Source organism: Corvus kubaryi, unplaced genomic scaffold, assembly GCF_017639235.1.
Source record: "Corvus kubaryi isolate FWS band 111438036 unplaced genomic scaffold, C.kubaryi_AGA036_p1.0 37385, whole genome shotgun sequence".
NCBI classification, from domain to species: domain Eukaryota; kingdom Metazoa; phylum Chordata; class Aves; order Passeriformes; family Corvidae; genus Corvus; species Corvus kubaryi.
The window spans coordinates 12,639,394-12,663,502 of record NW_024581127.1 but is presented as its reverse complement, the minus strand read 5'-3'; the positions used below and the strand labels follow the sequence as shown (position 1 = coordinate 12,663,502).

At 36.5% G+C, this 24,109-nt stretch overlaps 2 protein-coding genes across 3 annotated transcripts in view; one reads left to right on the top strand and one right to left on the bottom strand.

The window, feature by feature from the left end:
• RBM12B (RNA binding motif protein 12B) overlaps positions 1-4,214 on the top strand; it is a 10,799-nt gene extending 6,585 nt beyond the window's left edge. The window contains exon 2 of the transcript XR_006017301.1: positions 30-4,214. The gene's annotated coding sequence lies outside the window, so the exon portion shown is untranslated. The remainder of the gene's footprint in view (positions 1-29) is intronic.
• CIBAR1 (CBY1 interacting BAR domain containing 1) lies at positions 3,539-24,109 on the bottom strand. Of its 2 annotated transcripts, XM_042035729.1 has the most exons (9): positions 24,004-24,109; positions 21,920-22,154; positions 19,384-19,452; positions 14,061-14,162; positions 12,152-12,157; positions 10,406-10,510; positions 9,775-9,888; positions 8,107-8,226; positions 3,539-4,358 (listed from the first exon to the last, which is right to left on the bottom strand). In XM_042035729.1, the coding sequence occupies exons 1-9, from the start codon at positions 24,033-24,035 to the stop codon at positions 4,245-4,247; spliced, it is 897 nt and encodes a 298-aa protein (XP_041891663.1). In that variant the 5' UTR covers positions 24,036-24,109; the 3' UTR covers positions 3,539-4,244. The 2 variants fall into 2 exon arrangements, with proteins under 2 accessions (XP_041891663.1, XP_041891664.1); XM_042035730.1 differs by lacking the exon at positions 12,152-12,157 and having other exon boundaries at positions 4,210-4,358.

The following is a 24,109-nucleotide window of genomic DNA, read 5'->3' as shown; positions in this document are numbered from 1 at the left end:
TAATCAGGCTTTTTTCTTGTTCTCTGTAGTACCTTGAGGCAGAAGATGAATGTTGGAATCAGATCAAGAATTCTGACTTCAGTGGTCTTTGTTTTATCTTCACATGCTGCATAATATGAATACTAACTTGCTAATGATGTCTGGATGCATTCCAGGTCAATCTCTGATTAGTTTTAAGTAACATCTGTCACTGGCAACCAAGCTGACAGCCAACTATGTTATTTTCTTATGTAATAAATGCTTGTGTCAGCATTTAGAACAGGTTGTTTTCATTGGTTTTGTACCAGCATATTTAAATTTTAGGAAGAAAAAAAAAGGTAGCTTGGAAAAGCTGTGTCTTCAAAATTTAGGCTTAGTAGGAAACTTCCATTGTGTGGGTGAGGAGTTTCCTTGACATTGCAACTGTGCAAGATAGTATCTGTAGTATTAAAGAATTAAGTCTCAGTCCCCTCAAACAAAGTTGCAACTTGGCAGTGAAAACTTTTAATCTTTGCTTGGGCAATACCAAAAAATTCTAAATTCATGGAGAAGTCTCTATTCCAATCCCCTCATCAAAGCAGTTTAAGTTAGAATGGGCTACTCAAGGCCTTGTCCATTGCATCTTTAATAGCTTTAAGGCTAGATCTGTCTGGGCAGCCTTTCCAGTGAATGATCTCCCCTCACTGGTGGTCAAATCTTAATTACTTTATGTAAAGTCGTCAATATGAATGCAAGCAAGACTTCCATGCCAACTGTTTGGTACAAGCAAACAAAATGAGTGGAATTTTTTGTTCTGTAATTTTCAAAAGGTTAGTGTAGCTTTATTTCTTCTGCATATTATTTGTTCTGTGTTTTAAGTGTCAGGAAAAAAGCTTTTTGAATGATAATGCAAGGTCTGTATATGTAGAGTCCTCTGAGCAAAGAAATGTAATGGCCAAGTTTTCAAATTCTGAACACGTGGCATACTGGTTTTTGCTCTCCGGTAGGAATTAGCTTCAGAATCATACAGTTTTGAATCCTCTGAACTTAAAAGGAATTAAAACTCAACAATTTTGTGCTTTATTAAATAGCTACTGTAAAAGAGATGAAGAAGCCAGAAGATGTTGCAGGGAAAATAAAGACATGAGAATCCTCAAACTTCACATACGTTACCATCATGTTGAAAACTTCATTGTGACTGTTTTTGTAAGCTAGTATCTTTACTACTAAGGTGAGTTGAAAATGTGGATACAACTAACTTCTCCAGTTAAACATTTTTGATGATATGTTGATTTTAAAGCTCTTCTAGCTACAACACAACAGGAGATTTCAAACTTGCAGGCTGGAAAGGTAAGGGTGTTTAGTAGGTTGTTTTGCCAATAAAGTGAGATTTTCTTTTAGAAAAACCATTATCTGTTCTCAGAAAAGGTTAAGAGTAATTGCTGGTAAGATAGCATTAGTTTTTGGGATGGTAAAAGTTTTTTCCCCCTTAGTGAACATATAAAAAGTATCATAAAGCTTGTAATAGCAGAGGTCATAATTAAGGCATTTAAAAATGGTCTTCTGTTTGCCCTGTAGCTGATTTGTATTTCATTTAAAGCCAGATTAGAGTTTATGAGTACTTTAGGTTAATCTGAAATGCTTGATTGGTAGGCCAAAAAAAATTATTTTTTCAAGGTCTATACAGAGAAGAGCTGTACCCCGAAGTATGTACAGATGCACTGAAGCATAGGAAAATTGGGAAGGGATGCCAGTACATCAGTTAAATAATACGGTTAATAGAACAGTTGATTCTTAGTTTATAGCTGTTACCTGGTTGGTGTTTTGGGTCTATGTGTGTCCGTCTGTCTCTGTTCCCCCTGCCTCTCCAGATTGGGCATTATATTCTGCTTCTGCCTGAATAGGTGGTACAGGTGCATGGTGTGGTGACAGCATTTCCTGATAATTGAGTTTTATAATATCAGATGTTTAGTAATTTGGAGGCACTGTATTTCCAGTACAAAGGACAAATCAGAGACTGTCTATAATTAACATGGCTTGAACTACTGTTCTTCCTTTTTAAGTACCATCCATATAGTAAAGAGTAACAAATGAAATGCTACAGTTTGTGATGTTGATATAAAACATAGCAAGTTTCCTTAGTTATGCCTTCTCTGAAGTTGCTTTTGCTACTACTGTCCAAAAATTCTGATGTAACGGAGAACAGTTTCTGTTGTCAAAAACTAGAAATAGTGATCGCTATGAAAGCACCTTGAGGCATTTAGGGAAGGTCTAACTGGACAGTCTGATGACCATGCTTAATCCCAAAGGAATGTGCCAGTGTGTTCAACAGAGCGGCAAAATAGTTTAGGCGAGAATGGATACAAACCTGCCTCACCTAGGTGCCAGTAATAAAAAATACAAATGAGTGAATGGAATAACTGCAAGTCAGTCTTGCAGCATGCACCATAAGAAAATTCTCTGCAGAAGTATCTTTAGGTAATATTTAACTGTTTAGTAACATTCTAAATTATTCTGGCTGTGAAGTATTTTAATCAGGGACTTTTCATATATAGTTTTGAGGTCACAATTTCTGTGCACGTGCAAACTTAAGACATCACACATGCAGGACAAAATTGCCCAACACTGTGCTTCTTTTCTGTAAGTTTTTCTGTAATTCTTAAAGTTGACTTTTTTTTGTGACGTAGGGAGAAGGAATTTGATGCTGCTGGGGAAAACAAAAATCTCTTTCTGTACCCTAGCTGCCAATCTTTTAGAGGGCAATTAATCTAAACACATCTGCCTTTTTTTTCAGAATTGCTTTCTCAAGACATAGTACACAAATAATTGCTATTTGCATATGTGTATATGAAAACCTGAAATTGTTATGAAGTTAGCCATCTGTTTTGGAGACGGACTACTTCATTCTGTATGAAATGGTAAAGTGGTGATCACCAGAATTCTGATGTGATACAACTATTTATTGAAGTGCCTTAGTCGCTGAAATAGATGGGAATAAATTACCTAGATACTTTTAAAATTTTGCTCATTGGTATTTACTGCAACAATAATTCAGTGTCAATAGTATGTAATGCTGGTGTAAAATTATTTTCTGGGTTTAAAACAACCCTATATTGTGAACTTTTCACTTTCATCACATTAATTTTTGGCAAAACCTTTTTTTTCACATGTCAAAACAGGTATGCATTGCATACTTCGCATCAGTGGAGAAAAGTAGCATCAATATTATAAATGAACTTCCTGATTTAGTTCTGTAACTAAAAGAATATTTCATTGTAATTTAAAATTGTTTTCCCAGTGACGAATTTGAATTCTTCTGCGTTCGTTCTTTAGCAGATACTAAAGCTGGACGTGAACAGTGTGGTATCTATCAGCTTTCTGGCAGACAACCATACACTGTTAAAAAATGAACACACATAACCACCATCTCCAAACAGGGTAAGAAATTACACTCAAAATGTGTAATTTCTTGTATATTTGATGGAATCAGTAACTGAATAATGTAGCTAAACACATGAAATTTGAACTATGTATAGCATGTCAACTAATATAATAAACATCAACTACATAAAATATCCACTAGTTTTATCATGAAGGCACTTTTATTTAAAAGCAAAGCAGCATTAAACATAGATACTGGGCCAGGTCCTTATTTGTGACTGTTCATTCTGTATGTGTAAAGGAATCAAAAGTCATTTGAGCCTGATGAAAGCCTGAGGAAAATGACAAGTAAGAAAAAAGTACACCTCACCCTGCCTTCTGCCATCCAGGGTGGATAGCAAAATGAAATCTTAACAGGTTGTTGCTGCAAACAGTTTCTTGATTACTACAGTTACTTTAGGATGGATAAATCCAATTATAACAGGTACAGCTAGAGTGCTTAATAAATTCAAGAGGTGTGTAGCTAGAGAGGTAATGGCAAAGTAACAAGAAAACAATGTTCATAACTGCTTGAAAGCTTAGTGCAGTGTTTGGACACTGTTCATCATGTAAGCTTAAGCAAATGTGATTACAATATAACATCTATGCAAATATTATACAGGCATCTATTTAAATATTTAATTTTCTAGCTACTGAAATTCTCCACTTTCAGCAGATTTTTTTCCATTCTTTGAAATGGGTCATTTGTTATCTGGCACTCCAGAATCAGTGCTGATTCCTGCTCCTGTTGGAATTTTAAATATATAGCCCTGGTAAAATTTTAGATCCAACACACAAAAGCCTTTAGGTAAAGGTGTTTTTTTTTTTTTCCCCCCGTAAAAGAACCCCCCTCTTGAACAGCTTTGTTATCTCACTTCCTTAGTAGCACCAGATTCATCCTCCTCATCTTCATCTTCTTCGTCCTCCTCTTCTTCGTCCTCCTCTTCTTCATCTTTTCTTAGCATTCTGCGGGAAATCTGCTAAAACAAAAATCAAAAAAAGGGATAGCAACTGTTTGTTCTCTGCAAACAAAAACCAATTCTCCATTGGCATTTTCAGTCTAAATGTTTGTAGGGTTTTCATTTGCAGGAGGCGGTAAGTTGCTTATTTATTAACCCTTTCTAACGTGCACGCCACTGGAAAGATACATGACACAGAATAAAAATACCGTAATGATTTTTAAAAGCTAAAAAAACCCCTGTAAGTCCTTGACAACTATTACAGGATAGGGAAATGGTATTTTGATCCAATTAATGCTAGAAATTGAGATACAAATCAGTTTTTTCTTGGGTTAGCTGTTGAAACAGCAGGCTGAAGATGAGTATTAAGTAATTTTATCTTGAAGACATCAGACCTCTTACATTAAAAGCTCAAAACTATGCTGCTCTAAGCTTTTTATTTTTGTTTTCAAGAATGAATTAGACAAACTGATTAAAAGAGTCTTGATTCATAGATGAATTCTTTGCCTGCCCTGCTTGCCTTCAGAGTGACTCCTCTGGTTCATCAAACATTTAAAAACAAGTGCCAGCTGCCAAGCTTTCATCTCATTTGACAGATTTTGCAGTCTGTACTTTCTTCTAACGAGGGCTCAATCTAATTCCTATTGAAGATAGATTCTTCACAGACAATGCAACATTTACAATTTAAAGAAAGATATATGGGGGTTTTTTTCTTTCCCCATGAGAGAGAATGTTGAAGACAGTTATCCAAGTCATCTGGAATGCTTTTGAAAAATTATTTCAGGTTCAGTAGTTCTCTAAGGGCATCTGCAGTTCTAACTGTGGTTGTATTTTCTGTGTCTTCTCACATACAGTGATATAATAAAACTTCTGTACTGAAGAAAAATCTTGCCCTTTTTTTTAAGCAGCCCCCTATTTTAAAAGTCCTTAAATGCTCATTATTAAACTGACTTCTGAGATGTTATAATTCATATTGCCATGAATATAATGTAAGGTTTTTTGTGTGTGCATAAAGCAAACTGTAGCATTGAACTTCTGAAAGCAGTAAAGTTCTTAAATCTTGTTGATGCTCACAAAATACATAATTTAGCTTGAAGCAAATGCTTGCTTACAAATTCCTGAACACAACAGAAAATTGAGTTAATCATTGGATGAAGCTGGGTTAACTTGAGTTGAAATGTCTGAAGTAGCAGTCTCTCATTCTGTGAAAGAAGAAAAACACAAATGGCACTGATTTGTAATTGGAGATAAAGGAATGCTGCAGATTGAGCCTGTTAAGGTAGCTTCATTTCAATGGGATAGACTAATTTTCTACAGTTTTTTTCTAGTTCAGAGCATCTGAAATTCTTCAGCAGAACTTGTATCATGTTTCTGAAGAAAAGCTCCCCCTTACCTTTTCCTCAAATAAGAAGTGTTTTGGCTTTACGTCTTTTTTCTGCTCACTACTCAAATACCTCTGACCATGCAGCAATTAACTGAATAGTGTATTAAATATTATCACTAGTGGTGCTAAGATGGCCATCCCTAAGAACCCACCTGGATCAGGGAAGGAAAGTGAGAAAAGAAATTACACAGTTAAACCAAGTTACTGTGCCAAAGAATTAAAACACACCAGTACTGAAATTTAATTTTTTGTAACTTAATGCAAAAAAAATAAAAACTGTTGATCATAAATAATTTTATGTAAAAATTAATTCTATGAGTTGCATGTAGGTGATGACTGTCCTTGCTTAAGCAGTTCAGCGCCATGTTTCACTGCAGATGCTACTACAGAAGCATGGCAATTCTCATGTCTTAGTGTTGGAACATTCGGATGTGGACATTTTCAGTAATGGTTAAAATGATCCTGTGCTGTCCTACAGAGTCAGTGCAAAAGTTTGTTGATATACCAACCTGAATCAGTAAACCAAAACGCTGAGGATAAATTGCCAAGTAAAGTGTAAAATGAAGGATGTAGGTCTTTGTGAAAAAATGAATCAAGCTCAAGGAGTACTTTAGATTTTTAACATACAGGTAATACAGAAAGTTAGTCCACAGAACCAGAAATACATTCAAGGATGGTATGTGTTATATCCTCTGAAAAGACCTGAATTGTGTTACTGGCACACTTCATTCCATCTGGTATGCAGTGACTTCCAACACTGTCCCTCACCTACAGGTTAGTGTTTGTGTGTGTGTCTGTCCTCCCCTGCCCCACAGACTTAGGCCGTGTGATTGTGTGAACTGCTTAGCACATTATTTATACCGCTTTACATTGGAAATCGCAAAGTACTGCATTACAGTCAGTAAAGGATTACTGTGTAGCAGGAAACTAGATTTGTGAGAAACTCCAGAGTGAAAGATCCACACAAAAGATAGAAAAAGTCACCTGAAGGTTTTTCTGAATACAGCATTTTTTTCTCATGAGATGTTTAGTGGTTCCAGAGATTAGAGCGCTTAGTGTAACTCAGCACCATGCTATTTGCACAATCAGGAAGGGCAACATGGGGGGTATGTGGAGCAGGCTGCCCTTTCTTCACTGCCCTATGGTGACTGCATTAGTAGGGTGTTCCACCCCTTTTTTCTGCCACATGATCCTCCTCTGCAGATACACTGCACAGCCAAGTAAGATGACATTATTTTGAATTGCACTGCAGTTTCCCTCTAGGTCTAGGTGACTTTCTGTTCTTTTCAGGTAAGTGAGAGGTTATGAGAACACTAACACCCAAAGTTATAATTAAGACAGCAGTCTAAGAAAAGAGAAAGGTTAACTTGCAAGTTAGTCAAAATGGAGTCCCACTCCATCTCTGGGAGAAATCACAGTGTACATACACTCAGTTTTCTGTTGTTTTTTGTTTTTTCTCTCTTATGTTTTCTGAAGTAGCCTGAACATGAAATTTGCTTGAGTGATAGAGAGGACTGGTAAGTTACTCAGTCAAGGTAGTACTTCATGCACTGCCTCACTAAGTTGTATCTCTTCAGATGACACAATTCATACTTTCAACAACAGAACAGCTCAACTGTAGTAACTGATCCATTCTGTGTTGAGAGCAGAGGTGTAAAGTGTGTATTAAGTCAAGAAAAGTTTTCCTTACTACTATATCAATGCATTATTCTATTCAAAGAAGAAAAGTAACATGCATACATTTTAAACGTAGCTTTGTCTTTAACTTCAACACTGGTAAGAATCATCGTAGTTACAGGATTATAGTTGCAATAAATTAAAAATAACTTTGCCATTTTGCAATGTCTGCAAGTTTACTGCTGTAAACAAGTGTCAAAGATATTTGCAAGGTAGCTGATCCAAAAAGAGTGGCACTGTCTTCAACTGTTTCACTCATTTTCAGAGTATAAAAGGAGAGGTCTGTTGGTCAGAGGTTTGTTCTGCTGCTAGAAGGTATCACTACTCTGAATTAGGATCTGGTAGTCCACACTCTAGAATCTGAATACTAAGAATATACAAGTGTATTTAAAGAATGTTTCTACTCTTTCAAATAAGCTCCCAGATGTCTTCTCTGCAAGATGCCACAGTTTGTTAATGGAAGACAAAGTATCACTGGAAATGGCATTTGTCAAAAGTAAGCAACACAGCTTTAAAAGCTGAGGTTTTTTTTCCTTCAATGATAAAGCTGGTATTGATACCCTTGAAAGTTTCTTCACCCTTCGGATCGTCCTGAACTGAGTAAAGACAGTGGATCCATGTGCACTAGTGTGTTGCAACAATTAGCTAAAAGATTATCTTAAGTAGAGCTTTAATACAGTGATTTAGTATGTAATTTTTCTGTCTTACCTGTACTGTTCTCAATGAAGATTTTGAGGAGCCAGTTCTTTGCAGGGGGGACTTGGAATTTGCACGAACTATGTCTAAGCGAGACTGATAGTCTGGTGGATAAAGTGAGCTCCGAAAAACCTAATCAAATGGAGAAAGCTGTGACTTGGATGCTTGCAAGCTAAGAATCACCAAGACTTGAAGCTAGCAGAAATGCAGCATTGGACAATGAAACCTGATCTAAAGATGTGCATCAGCTGTAGTTTGGATTGATCACTTTTAGCTGAAACAATGTCCTTGCTTAACCTGAGACACATCACCATACTTATGTGGTCAAAGTACACATTCTTCAGAGATTTGAGGGCATTTACACAGGGAAAACTGCAATGGTTTCCCACCAACATATGTAGCTGAGTTTCAGGCTGAGCTAGAAGTATGAACCCCAGCAACTCCTTCAGGGGCTCTCTATTTCTTGCAAAGATGAACTCTTGGCCTCTTCACAAGCAAATCCTTGCTGTCGGTCACAACTGCATCAGGAAAATTTTACTTGAAATGTACAGGAGATGTACAACTCAAGAAAAATTTGGGAAACCTCTTAGAATACAGGGGAGACCATAACATCCATTATATTTTCAAGTTATTTCAATAACCAATAAAGCTATTTGTGCAAGACTTTAAGTCAAGAAGATGGTAAATTATGGTCAGTATTTTTATGAAAAGTAAGTAATTGTCCAAGTAACAGGAAATTTAAAATTATATTAGAAATTTGGTTGTGAAAGACGAAGTATTGACTTAAAGGAGATTTCTGAATCTGGTGACATCATCATTGTGAAACTAGAATAGTACAAAATTGCCATGGCATAGTTTATATTATGTAAAATTACCAAGTAGTCTCAAATATGACTGTCACTGAAGAATTGTGGTTTTTAAAGTCTTGTGCTAACTTGATTCTGAGCTATATCATAGACAAAATTATGACTGGGAGGATTTACAAAAAAAGACTGAAAATGATCCAACTTTTTTGACAAACATACATACACAACACACATTTCAATGATATTAAGTTTAAAGGCCCAATATCCAGAAGAACTGCAATAATGAATAAAGGACTGAAAAGCATGTCTTGGGAAAGAGAAACTATAATTTAAGTAGAAAAGAAAGTGTGACTTGAAGCAGTTAACTGCCACAGGGCAAAAAACCCCAATGCAGTAAATAAAAAATGTCTCTTAATTCTAGAACAGCCTAATAAAAAATGACTAGAAGATGAAAACAAGCAAACAGAATTTAGGTTAGAGAGAGATCTTTAATGCAGTAATTAGTCTTTACATCATCTTATCACAGCAGTGTAAGATTTTTTCTTTGTGCATCTTTAGAACAAGATTCACTGGAGAAGTGTTCTTTAAAAACTGTGATTAGCTGAGCTTGGAGTGGCAGGTAATTTTGTGAGTCTCTTTTCTGTATTTTATGGAAAAGATTAGATTGCCATTGCAGTTGCTCTCTCTGTTCTGAGATTATAAACATGTATGCTTTTACTGAAAAAGTGCTAAAAAAAGGCTTGGTATACATGCGGTTGTTCTGGGAGCCTGAAATATTTGTTGCATTTTTCTGCATTGGACATGTGTAGCCCAACTCTGAAAACTGTTTTTTATATAGGAAGTAAACAGAAAAGCAGATCTTAATCACTCTTACCTCCAAATCTTCATTTTCATCAATATTTTGGATGTTTTGGTAGGCAGCAGTATATATCTCTAAAGCTTTCCCATGGAACAACATTTCAATAGTTATAAATTCAGAAAATATGTTCTGAAAGCAAAAGAAAGATTTTCTTAATGCAATAAAGTACATTTCCACTTCAAAAAATTACTGTATTCTGTGTTTGGTATTTATATGATATAAATAACTGCATGATACTTAGTACTTTTAAATAGTCAGACCTGAATTTTAAAAATTAAACATATATCCTGGCTGGGCTATCACTTATGCAGTTATTATTTCATAATAAATTTTAAATAAATACTTTGAAAAGGAAAGAGGAAATGTATTAGGAATGACATGTCTTACAGAAAAGTCACTTGATAATCTCCAATATGTATTCACAAGATGTAGTCAGTCAGAAGTTTTGCTGTTTTGAAGACAGTCTTTTATAACAGGTTGGGGATAAATTATCTGTAAATTCTATACATATCTATAATTTACAAATCTGTGAAATATTCATGAATACCATGAGATTTGCATTTCAGTGAATACTGAATGTTGTTAATCTTGCCCCTGACTAACTATAGTAATTTTATTATGCAAGATGAAATGAGAGCACACATACTTTGATGTCCTTTATTTTCTTTTTCTCAAAATTATCAATGGTTTCCTCTAAGTGCCGAGTTGTTCGAGTAGTCTCCAGTGTTGCTCTGTGCAGTTCATTTTCAGCCTGGTAAAGCAACACAAAGGCGAAATTAGTCTTGTATTTGATACAAAGCTATTTGCTGTAATTTCTATGAAAACATTTAAGTCTGAGTTTTCAAACCAGTATCTGTGTTACAGTATTTGAAATCTGTAGCTTAATGAACATATAAAGATGCTTTCTACATTGTTGTGACTTTGATGTGAAACATGAAAAATGACCAGCTGCAGCCAGTCAGGAAAGTCCCTCTGCCCTGATTCATTTTCTGTAATAATCGTGATAGTTTTACTGAGCCAGCCCTGACGCCCTGCTGACAACACAGTGACTGGGTTTAGGTACTTAACCCAGCACAGGCCAGAGTGGTGGGTGAATAGGAAAGATCACCCTTTGTTTTCTAGGGCAGATCAACCTGCTGGGTCCAGAATCTTTTCCAGTATCATGTGCTGAACCTCATCTTAGTAAGTATTTATAAATTATTTAAATAGACAATTATAGCAGCAGCTGTAATTAATGTGCTTATCCTGCAAATATCTCAATCTGCAGGCTGGAGTTACTGTAAATTTTAGATTCAAAGGCATTTCAGGTATTTTATATTTTTAATATTTTTGTATTATTAAAACAACTTGTAAAAAACATCTTCAACAGGGCACTGGGGACACATCAACCAATTCCTAACACGTAACTACAAAGAATTTCTTATTTTGTTACTACAGAAAGCATTTTAGATAGCTATTTTAATTAGATATAATTATGAATTTTATAGAAAGTTCACTACCATTTAATGAAAGATGTTGAAACTGTTCTCAGTAAGTCAAGTCTGAGAACTGTGTACTATTACAAATTAACAACGTATAGTTGTAAAAGCTTGCACTTGAAGTCTACAAAATTTGGGTCTAAACTTCTGTTGTTTTCTGTGCATTATTGGTCAAGCACCATATACTAGTAGTAATTACAGGCTCAGTCAGTAAGTATCATCACAAATCTATTTTGTTGTGAGATTCAAAAGTAGTATATGGATCAAGTATTGTATCCTATGATCAGGTTGTAGGGTTCTTTCCATTTCTACAAAACTGCAGTGTAAGAAAGGATTTTTTTTAATGGAAAAAGACACCACAGGTCCATTTCCTGTGATCTAGCTTTTAGTGTTACATATATAGAAACCTAAGGCATAAGGGATGCTCTGTTCACTTCTTTGATTATAATCTGCTAATTTTATATTGCAGGATAATCAACTTGGAACAATCTCCTTTCAAAAGCAGCCTAAAGTCACAGACACAATTCTGCAATTACTGGGCAAACAAAATTGATAATGATCTTTAGTAGTACGTAAGGTCACATGTTCATTTCTCTTTATTGATTTTGCCCAAAACACAGGAGGGAAGGACAGAAAGAAAAGAGATTTTGTGTATTTTCAATTAGTTCAATCAGTCATTCTCTGTAAGTGAAGGCAGCTATTATGCATAAGCAGCCCTTACATATACAAATACACTATGTTATTTCTATGATAATCAAATAGGTCTTCTCAATACATCTTAAATAGATTGGACATAATTTGTGCACAGATGCTTTGGGAGAGGAATTGTTTTTTGTAGAGCGAAGTGTCTGAAGTTGCAGAGCCTGCATAGTTTGCACAACAGCAGTTTGGTATTTTCTCTTCTGAACACTCACCTGTGACTGGAAATATGAGTAAAGGAAAAAATGGCAATGTAACAATCAATATTCATGGAAGTTGACTTCCACTTTTAATATACTGTGAACTATTTACCTCAGTTATTTCAAAACATCTATGTATTTAGTGCTATTATTATGTTGTCTGAAGCTTCTGGCTGTAAGCTGTACAGTTTGTTAGAGCTTTGCTAGAATTCAAGTATCCAGGCGAAAACATTTCAGGACAGCTGTATGTATTGGATGAGGGTTTAGTTATTTATTTTTGAGAGAATAAAATAAAAAGCAGGCAACCTAGGCAGACTACTTAAAAAAAAAAAAAAGATTTTGATTAATAAAAATATGTTTTTGTATTTTTAAAAATCTGGCAATGTTTTCTTTCCAAAGCTGTGCTAACGTCCCATTTGTAAGATGGGAGTGAGTACAGATCCTTTGCTATCTGTGGCCAAAGTCGTTCACTGCTGCAACATCACAGTTGCTCAAGAAACAGTATGAAAACCCCGCAGGAGCCCAGCTGATGTGCTCTAATGTGGTAAAGCCTCTCTCAGAGCTCAAAGCTAACCTGCACAAACCTTCAAAAGCAAATGAACACATTCCTGCTCCTAATACCTTTTTATGCGCTTTGTGTCAAATCACTTGAAAATGCAAATATGCAGCATTTGGTGCCTTTGTCCATGTGCAGAATCAGACTACTGAGATTCTATAACTCTTCAGGCAAAGCCTTAAGAACAGAAAACAGGTGTTACAAGAAGCTAAGTCACAGAAGGGTATTTGGGAGAAGCTTAGAAAAGAAATTAGAAGAAATGAATTAGGTGCTGGTGACACACCTATGAAATGAAATGGCAATTAGCTTGAGGGAGAAAAAGGGGACCGGTCTCCCTCTGGGGAAACAGCTTACTGTTATAATTTAGTCCCTTAATTCCAACAAAAGAGAACTTTGCAACACAGCTCAAGTTCTAACCCTGTGGCTAACATGCATCTGTCTTTGTTATATGAGGAATTCTAATTAGTCATCACTTGATTTAACTGATTTGATTAATATTAAATGGAAATTCTCTAGCAGAGACAAAAATAAAATGTAGTTCTCCTGTGTTGCATTTGACCAACACAGTCATTTTCACTCTTTCTACTGTCTCATGCCCCAGTCACTATAAAGATCCTGAAGATTCTGAAATAGTTGATAAAATCCAACAACAAACAGGATTGCTTAATTCCCAAGTCCAATACTAAAATGTAATAAAAAGTAAACAGCACATCATGAACCTAGTATCTGTATCATAATAAGTAAGCATAAAGGGACTGAAGTAGGATTGCCTTGATCCCGTTTATTCTGGCATTCCTTAGATTCTGATTGCTTCAAACTTTGAAACTTCAATGAGATTTCAATGGAAATTCTAATTCAGTTTGATGGAGGCTTAATTTTTACTGCTGTGGTACAAAATAGTATACTGGGGAGGGTGACTAGTCTTTGGAAAGGAAGAGTAGTCTAGTTGAGTATTCTACTATCAGAAAAACAACTTTTCCTTTCATGCAGCTGGAGGAAACTCATATCCCATCTAGGTACCAGGAAGCACAATTACCGAAATGGCAGGGAGAAAAACAATAAACTAAAAAATCCACAGAAATAAAAAAGAAATTGTCTGATTACACTTACTTTCAAAAACTTCCAAATTCCTAGATGTAATCTATGCCTACCTCTCTTGAATAAACGTAACAAATAATACATAGTTTCTTTTCAATTCAAAAGTGAGTAACAAAGCAGCTGTAACTCATCACAAAGTTTAAGAAAAGATTCAAACATTGGAAACAGTTCCTCTAAGGAGCATTATTGTTACTACTACTTCTTAAATACAACAGAATCATGTAAGAATTTTAAAAACTATTTCTCATAGTGACTAGAAATGCAGGATACGATAATGTGTAGATCTGATGGATTCCGCTGACGGGTCTTTTCCAGTTGAGATAATTGCTTGGCTTCTCGGTGCTTTGCTGTTAAAGTTGCTTTAAGATCATCCTGGAAATAAAATGTTTTAGACATGTTTGAAATACATCTAGGATAATACAAAATATGCTCTCCTTCATACATGCATTGCCTAGAAAACATGGACAAAACTTCTGCTTTGAACAAAAACAGATTTTACTGATCTTATTCTGTTAATTAATCCTCTGAAAGAGAAGTTAATGGGCATTGATAAAGTTTGTGCAACTCCCTATAGCACACACTATAATTTAAAATGTGGGAAGGAAAGAAAAAGATATTCACAGCTTTTCGTGAAAAGTACAGTAGGTGGTCACAAGCTGAGATCCCCAAAGCATTAAGAAGGCAGACTCATTCCTAACTTAGCAACAGAATAAATGTGGTACTTAGAAATAAAAAGCAGCATCAAATAAAGTGGCATCAGTAAGAAAAAACCCAAAGCAGGCAGCAGTCTGCTGCCTGGCATGGTCTGACATAACTGCTGTCACTGCTGGCAGTGGAGCTGCTGAAGGGGCTGGAGCAGAAGTCTGATGAGGAGTGGCTGAGGGAGCTGGGGGTGCTTAGCCTGGAGGAGGCTCAGGGGGAACCGTAGCACTCTCTACAACTCCCTGAAAGGAGGCTGTAGCCAGGTGGCTACAGGTGGTGGGGTCAGCCTCTTCTCCCAGGCAACCAGTGACAGATGAGGTCATATAAGCTGCACCAGGGAAGGTTTAGATGAAATATCAGGAAATTTTTTTCCACTGGAGGGGTGGTCAGGCATTGGAATAGGCTGCCCAGGGAACTGGTAGAATCACCATTCTGGAAGTGTTCAAAAAAGGTGTGGATATGGCACTTAGGGACATTGTTTACTGGTGAACATGGTGGGCTAATGGTTGGACTCAATGATCACAGAGGTCTTTTTCAACCTAAACAATTCTATAGTTCTGTGCTACACAGATTTTAAGGTACCACAGGAATTCTATGGTTGAAAGGGTTAAACTGGCTATTTATATATATGCATTTAGTAAAGTGTTTAAAACCATTTGAAACAAAATACATCCAAGTAATGATGTAGCTGGAGAAGATAAAACTTAACTGATCTAGAAAAGGCAGAAACTGTTGAAAACCATTTTTGCCCCTCATTTCTAAAGGAGTAGTAGCATGTACTTCTAGGAAGACTTGTGACAATTTAAGAATGTTTATCTATCAGTCTTCTCAAATTATTGTTCATGGTATAAAACTGTGTTTTGCAAATTGTTTGACATTCATGGAATGTAAGGTTATCAGTCAAGTATTTATCACTCCATTGACACTGGTATGGAAAAGGACATTAATTTTGATGGCTCCAGTTTAAAGGAGTAGTAGTTTAGAACAAGCAGAAATACAGGCTAAAGTCTAACAAAATCTGAGGCAGGATTTGGCCTGCACTTCAAATGACCTTTTACTCTAAAAATGCCATTTCCATTTACTACTCCAGAATGGAGGGAGTTAGAGCTATTAGAAACTATCATATTGTGAAGTTGTCTGTGCCCCATCCGTGAATTTCAGAATCTTAATGCATGTATATCTCCATCACTCAGAAGGACATGCAACTAAGAATGTGTCTTTCAGCAAGTTTTGTGATCCTGTGACCAGATCACTAGTCAGTGACAAGCCCAAGACTGCCAAGTTTCACAGTGCTGTGTGTTCCTTCAATAATGAGGCTGTACATGAAGTTGGGGTCAAAACATGCAGTTTCTTCCCTGTTTCTATCCTTACTACCTGTATGTCCTTGTATATAACTGTCATTTTGCTTCATCACTACAGAGACAGAGCTGTTTTCTGATAATAAAAACTACTTCATCTTCAGCCCATCAAAACTAGTTTTACTGCTCGGCTTTCAGAAGGGCATCTACGCTACCTCTAAGGTCAAAGACTGCTGAAAAGGCCTTTTGCCTTTATGAAAACCATGTGGCTGCAAGAAAAGCAATAACAGAATTTTTAAAAATTGTTTTGCATTTTAAATTTTAAAGGTAGAGAAAAGAATGTATTTATTTTTGAAACAGAACGAAGTTTTCTATCTAATGGTCACAGCTGCATGTTTAGTGCTATTCAATGACTGAGCCCTGTTAACAGCACTGACTTTCTAGACCTATTTAAAACAATCAGATTTAACACTGTGGCTTGAAAGGTTTCTGACTTTCATGCAAAGTATACTTGAGGATGCAAAGTTCTAGAGTTGCCATTATTAAATTCAGCAGTTTCTTTCTAGCGCAGTGATTTTGGAAATACCTACAGGGACTGGACTGTTCCCTCCTCTACCTCTGTTTTCTGTAGCAACAGCCACCATGAAACATACATCTCTTCTACCCAAAGTGTGACAAAGAATTAGTGCTACTGTGGCTGTAGTGGTGAAGCTGTGTACAAGTTTTGGATGTACAAAAGTAGGGCCCAGTTACATACATATTTTGTCTAAGATGTTGAAAAACTGAAAAGGGTGCAGAAAAAACCCCAATAAAAATACTAAAAATCTGGGAAAAGTGCAATTTATGGTGAAAGAATCAAGGTATACATTATTACCTAACAGAAAAAAAAAAAAGAAAAATTCATTTTACTAACATCTAAATACCTTCATCCAGAAAAAACTCAGAGCATTACAGAGCTCTTTCATCTCAGTGGAGCATATAACAAGAACCAAAGATTAGGTGAAGTCTTTCACTTAAAACAAAACACCACAAATATCAACTAACCACTAACTACCACAAACAGTCCTACATTCACCTCCACTGTTTCTAGACCAAGTTTTGACATGTTTTTGGAAAATATGCTTTAATGACACTCAAGAAAAAATGGAATAGAAAGGAATAGGCAATGAGATAAAAGGTACAGAGAATATAAAATTATTCACAGTCCTTCTAGGTTTTACCTATGAATTCAAGTCACATGTAAGAACTCTGGTCACCCATCTAATTTCAAATAATACAGAAATACAGCTACAGTTCATCCACCAAACAATGAGCTGGCAGAGCCTCATCACTGTACTGTTACCTGCTTTAGTCACTGAAGTTATTAAAGCAAATCAATCCTTTCTTCTGCACGTGGATCACCTTGGTTTTATGATGTCCTGTTTTACATGAAGAAAAGGAACCAGGAACAGAGTTGCCAAAAAGCAGAAAAGCGAAGATTGATATACAGAACAATGAAACAGAAAGAAATCCTCATATCCTACATTTAAGCTGTGTTACAGGACAAGAATATTGTATTCGCTTCCATTGAAGCTATTCAGCATCGTGAACCAGAACGAGTGAATGAAACAATTTTATTGCATTAGCAGATAAAGGACAGCACTACCCTGATTGACCTGAGCCTCTTCAAAGCATTTAGTAGCCATATATATTTCCTTTCCGTGGGGATACTGCAACATAGTAGCACAGGACATTGATGGCTTACACCACAGAAAAAGCAACAGTTGTATTTAGACAAAGCACAGAAATACTCCTGTGTAGATCCTGGAACAGATCCAGTAAGTAAGCAGCAGTGAGAACATCCCCTTTATAGAAAGTGCTGTAATGACATACCCTGCCTGGTTTTACTTAGCTAATGTAGGTACAGGTAAAGCAGTCCTAGAACTAGCAGCTTGTGCTAGATTTACATGAGTGACAGAATTTCCTTTGTCAGTCAATATGTCCCAGTGATTAGAGATGATAACTGAAGACCCTACAGTTGAAGTTTTAACCAAGGTTTATAGTCAACGTGCAGTGGGAAAAAAATAACCATTTAATGGCCTACATCTTTAGTGAACTCTCTTAGTTCAGAGGTAAACTAGTAAAATAGTTAATCCCATCTACAGTTTAAGAATGCTCTTGTACTCCTCACTGTAGCTAAAATAAACATGCAATGCTTTCTGACATTCTGAAAGGCAAAGACCACAGGAAATTCCTTCCATTCACTGTTGCAAGCAATGACTTGGTTTCAGTTGCTTCTGTCCTCAGCATTACTGGCTATCAGTGGCAATGCACCTAAAGACAGGCTCTTCAATGCTTTGGAAGCCCCAGGCACTGCTGTAACATTTTGTGTCTCCTCAGCAACCCTACTGCCACAAACACATGAAACTTGTCTCCCACCCTTAACATGTATATCCTACAGCATATTCAGTTCTAGATCTCACAAACTGGGTTTCAGAGTGACCATTAGGATACCAGGTTTTAGGCTCTGTAGTCTACAGCTCTGCTAAGGACTACCACGGGTAGTCCTACTCAAGAGCAGGATACATTTCCTTCACAATTGTTTCTCTGACCACCAACTGAGGTAGGCTTCTCTAACCACTAAGTGAGGTTGCAGAAGGTTCCAAACACTCTACTTGGTTCTTCACCATATGGAAAGAAAACAGGAAAAAAAATATGAAAACTGCTTGCTTGAGATGCAGTGCCACAATCTACTCAAATTAACCATGATGAACACATCTCAAGATTTTTGTACATAAAATACCATCAGATAATAATAATAATTTAATATTTTGATTTATATAGATTATGGTACAGACTTATACATCAATTGCAGATTTGAGTTTGCAGGATTAAGGTATTCTCTGTATAAAATCCAAGTATTATGAATACTACTTTAATCTTATAAACTAGTATGTGCTTATTAAAAATTACTTGCTCAAGCTTATCCTTTCTGGAGGAAAGAAACTCACAGATATTTTAAGGGAATACTTCAAACCCCTATAAACACTGTTTCTAAAATATAGTGAATGAAGAGACCTCAGATTTTTGTATATCTTCAGGTCATCATGACGACTTAGCAGAGAGGGATTTAGGCCACTGCCTACTTATCAGGTTCAAATGTGTTTTCTAAATTATGAACTTTAATGTAGAATGTAATCTGAGTTAGAAAAGCTGTTAAAGGCAGCATATTGATGACTAAGAGTCAAAGTAGTAGTAGTAATAACAATAACAGTAATAATAATATCACCATCATCATCAAAATCAAACAATAATAAATGACATTATTTATAAATAAAAAAGTCTTGAATTTACACTATCCAGGAAGTTTCATACTAATGCCTTTTCTGAGCATTTGCTTGTGTTTAAAGAGCTTGAATATCCTTGTCTTCACATCAAAGCTTTTTCCTCCAATATATATAGAGCTTCAGTTCAGATGTCTAACTACATAATTAAGTTGAACTGATTACTGAAATATGAAAAATCAGAACCATTTTCCCCACAAATTAAAAGTTTTCAACTGAGTGGCCAGGACACTGAAATGTACCTTGTGAGAAAACAGGTTTTTAACCTACCCTTTTAAGTTTCACTATGGTCCCATAACATTTCAGAGGTTCAACAACCTTTGCTTCCAGCCTGTCAACCTAAAAAAGAAATCACATGATTGCTAAAATAAGCTATATCCATGGTGTGCAGAAATGGGAAACAATTAATTTAATAGTGACTCATCTTATTAGGAATTAAGTCCATATATGCTGAAAAAATATTAGGATAAAAGTTTTTAAAAATTCTGTAAAAACTACAGTCAAGCACATTAACCAAGAAGTAATTTGTTTTCTGAAGAGCTCAACCTGATTTCTAGTAGAATTCCTTTTTTCTTAATTAGATCAGGATAAATGAAACATGGAAAATTCTGAATACATCAAACTGAGTACTAAATACATCCAACATTGCATCTTGGAGTTCTGTAGCCTTCTATCTAAAGACCAGTGTATTTGCTCTACACTTACTGATAGGTTACAGACTAAGCCATCTTTGCTATCAAATATACTGTACAAAATGGAACACTTCTTAAGAATAATGGAAACAGCATCACTGGTACTGAGTGCACTAAAAATACCAATAACAGGGTGTGTAAAATGCATAAATGCTCTCACAGATGAATGGTTGTGAATTTTTGTTTCAGTTCTTCTAGTCAGAAAAACAGCTACATATGGTCAGACAGGCAATAGGATAAGACCTGCTTGTCAAATCTGACAAAACTGTCTGAGTGGCCCCAGCGTAATCTGCCAATGACTTATGGACCATGAGTGAGTCCTGTGGCCCATCGCTGCTACATCCAGATTAGGACAAGATGCATACCTCTACAAGGAAGGGACAGCTCCCTCTATACTGGTAGTCACCAGTCAGCCAAAATCTATGCCAGCAGAGCAAACATTTCTCCTTGGTACCATCTACCAGTGTGCTGTCAAACAATTTCACTTGAACTGCCAATTGAATAGAAAGGAATAGGACAATAAGGCTCTAAACAACACACATGTTACAGATGTACCAAATAACCTGCCCATCTTGCTTACTTAACCTTCCACATGTTGTGGTACCTCACACCTCAGTATTTATATATCGAGCACTGCAGCTAAAGACCAGAAATTGATAATCCTTATAAGCTAATCTTCTCTGGTCCACTTTGTCAGCAAACAGGAAAACTGTTAAGTGACTTGATGCCCAGAAGAAACAAAGCTGAGATCATATATTTTGTTTTCAGGAGCAAGGAGAACTTGATTTAAAAACTAAAAGCTTCTCTTTTCATTTGCTGCTTCTGCCTTTTTTCCTTCACAGGGCAGTGTTGGTTTGCAGACAGGCATGGTAGGTGAATGTAGGCCAAATGTCAGTTTTTAAAAACACATTTAAAATCGAAAGAAGCAAAATTCAAGTTGTTACATATGTACCTCAGAATTACAGGTTCATTGTTTAATGACAAAAACAGAGAGCTCATACAGTCTGAGTTCACATTCACCTTTGGCCACAATATAAATTTAATCTTTTAGCAGAGGATTATTTGCTACTACATCAATTGAAGCATAAGGACCTGTGTATGGCTCAGCTGGAGCCAAATGTAGAAGAGCTTATGGAAAAAATAAAAATCACACACACCTTAAAGTTTCTTATTACTTCTTAAAAATCCCTCCCTAAATAGGTTGTTAAAAATCCTCACATATTTCTTGTATTTGAAACTCTGCTTCCCATATTAACTGCTTTTAAAAGGTTTTCTTTTTCCACTTTGTTATTATGGAGAGATGACTTGCAACGCTCTCCAAAATAAGAAAGTCCTGTCTGAAAACATAAAGAATGTCAACTACTTCAGTCTCTTTTGTGAATTATAGTGGGTCTTGGCTGTTCAAAACTATAAATGGGAATTTTCTACGTTCTACTAAAAGAATAGACACATACTCCAAAAACTAGTTTGAGTACACGTGAATGAATTTTTTTTTTAACCTCAGTATTTGGAATTCTGCATTGTAAGTTACAGTTTCACTGGCACCACACATAAATGTGTAAGTGGCATAAACACCTTTCTTTACACTCTCACTCATCCAGCAGAAATGTGACTATGTAGTCACATATGGTCCAGATCAAGTTTGTACTTTTAGTGTTGAACTACAAACTTATGAAATTGACAGTGTTCCCTGACAGCACCTCTTCAATACTATTTCTGATAATCTCAGCAAAAGGAAAATGACTGACTTTACCTCAGCTGCTGCTAGACAACTCAAGTCAAACAACTAAAAAAGAACACTTTGTTAACCATAAATCATAACCCAAAGTCTAAGACAATAAAAAAAAACCGTGCTCTCTCTCAACTACTTTGAGTGTTCATAGGGATAGTCTTGCCGACTTCAACAGGACTAATTTTAGGTAGTTTTTCAATGAAGTTATTAGGAGGGTAAATGAAGAATGCTTTGGCAGCCTGCTCAGACACTAATATATTTAGACATGTTTTCTCCTATGTTTCTCTTTCAATTGCAGAGTATATGATTTCCCTTTTAATCACAGATAAGTAACTGAAAAGTTCAGATGGCAAACACAACATGTACAGTTTTAATTTTGTACCTCTGCCTGGCGATAATCCTGAAGTCTGGAAAATTCATCTGCAAAGTTTTTCAGTCCAACTTTTAAGTTTGGTGTCTCTGTAGCTGCATATGCATATATTTCATTTACTAGAAGATCTGCTTTGTCTCGTAGTCTGGCAGTTTTACGTACATATCCAGCAAATATTTGGCACAATTCACCAAAATGTTTTTCCACATTTGAAACAGCATCTTGTATTTGTCTAGTCTGATTGTCCCTGGATACCAAAGAAAAGTAAATGAAAAATAAGAAGGGCACAAATGTTTACAACGCATACAGAAGAAAAACTATATAATTATACTATTAATAATTTGGATATCTCGTTTCAGTGCAAAGCAGAAATTTATTCTTAAAAAGAGAATGTTGTAAGTGATGTAATATGTGATTATTTATGAATGAATAACAAACAAACAAAAAAGCAGATTTACACTTAAAGATCCAATAGATGAAAACCCAAATCACAAAAATCTGCTTGGAAGTCTTCCTCCTGCAGTTAAGCCAAAGCTCACTATTACTACTGGTATTAGTTACTAACACAGTGGTAACACCTGCAGTCTCAAACAAGACTCCTGCAAGACCACCCCTTCCTGCAACAGTTTACAATCTAAACAGGCAAGTCAGTGGCTGGAGAAATTAGGCAGTAGAGGAAAAATTGGTAAAGGTATTACATGTTTTTTAAATTGTGAACAGTTACCAAACTGCTCCTGATCAGTACTACAGAGGATAAATACCACTGAGAATTAAAGAAGAAAAGTGCATGAACACAAGAGGTGAAAACTCTAATACCACTGAAAGGATATTAAGCACAAAAATTATTATCTTTTAAACTACATAAACCTAATTAATTTATGTAGTTTAAAAGATAATAATTTACAATGCCTGTATGTTTCATTATTAATGATTTAGGTAAGTCATTCCAGTAACTCACATATTTCATTTTGTACTTTGCTTTCATATTCCTATATTATTTGATGGTCATGTGAACTCATGCCAGTTGTTTTTGATCTGACTGAATCAGCTGTAAGACAATTCAGCTAACAGTACCTGCCAGATACTGGGTCCTAGGAAGTCTCTGCAGTCTAACACAAGTTACTGGTGTGAAGTGCTAGAATTCTCAGCAAGAGAATTCACTCCTACCACTGTCTTGGCAAAGGACAGAAACAAACACTTCCGTCATATCCTACTATCCCAATACTTAAATACCAATATTTAAACACTGACTTCGTATTGGGATACATGATGATCAGAAAAATTTGAAGTATTCTGGTACTTTGAGACTAAACAACAATGCTATCAATTCAAATGAGGAACACCTTTACTTCAGGAAAAGTATTTCATGCCGAAGTTCTGCCTTGGGCAAAAACCCAGCTGAGTTGCTTCATGGCAAGCTGTCTGGAAGACTGTTCAAAAGAGATTCTGTTAAGGTTAAAAAAAATCCAAGGGAGTTTTCAGTCCTCCAGGACATTCTGGAGCACAGAACCACTTGAATAGCGAAGGTTTCACCTGGTGAGTAGGCAAGTAAGAATTTCATTAAGTACTAATAAAGCTGTTTTTCAAAATTAATACTACCTGATAAGATCTTCAGTAAAAGGTATATCTTTCCTATTTTCTTGAAAGGTCTTCATGTCAGAAAGTGTTTCCCTCCAGGCGGAAGCCATAATCACCCACTTTACAATTCAGATCTCACAGTACACCCATGCAACTAGTATTTAATTTTGGGACACGAAACACTACATTTTCTTATATGGGGGTGGAAGTTTTTATTCCCCCCCATTATCGCGACCGCTTAGAATTCTCTACAGAATTATTCGCGAGAGGTCCAAATAAGTATCGGCAGCACATCTTTACGCCATCTCTGCATAGCACACTAGGCCTGGAAAAGTTTTGCGGCCATTACCAGAGGAAGGCAGAGGCGGCCCCCATCCCCTAAGGAAGGCAGATGCGCTGAGACGGACCGGGCCTGCATCGCTCCCCGACCCCCGCGCCACCCCCGGGCACGCTGCCCGAAGCGGGGCCTCCCCCCCCGCAGCACCGCGGGGCTCCCCCGGCCCTCCGCGCCCCCGTACCTGGCGTCCAGCCCGCGGCCCAGGAGCATCATGGTGGCGACTGCGGCGGCGGCCCGGCGGGAAGCAGGGAAGGAGGGCGGCGCTCCGCGTGCGCTCGGTTTCCATG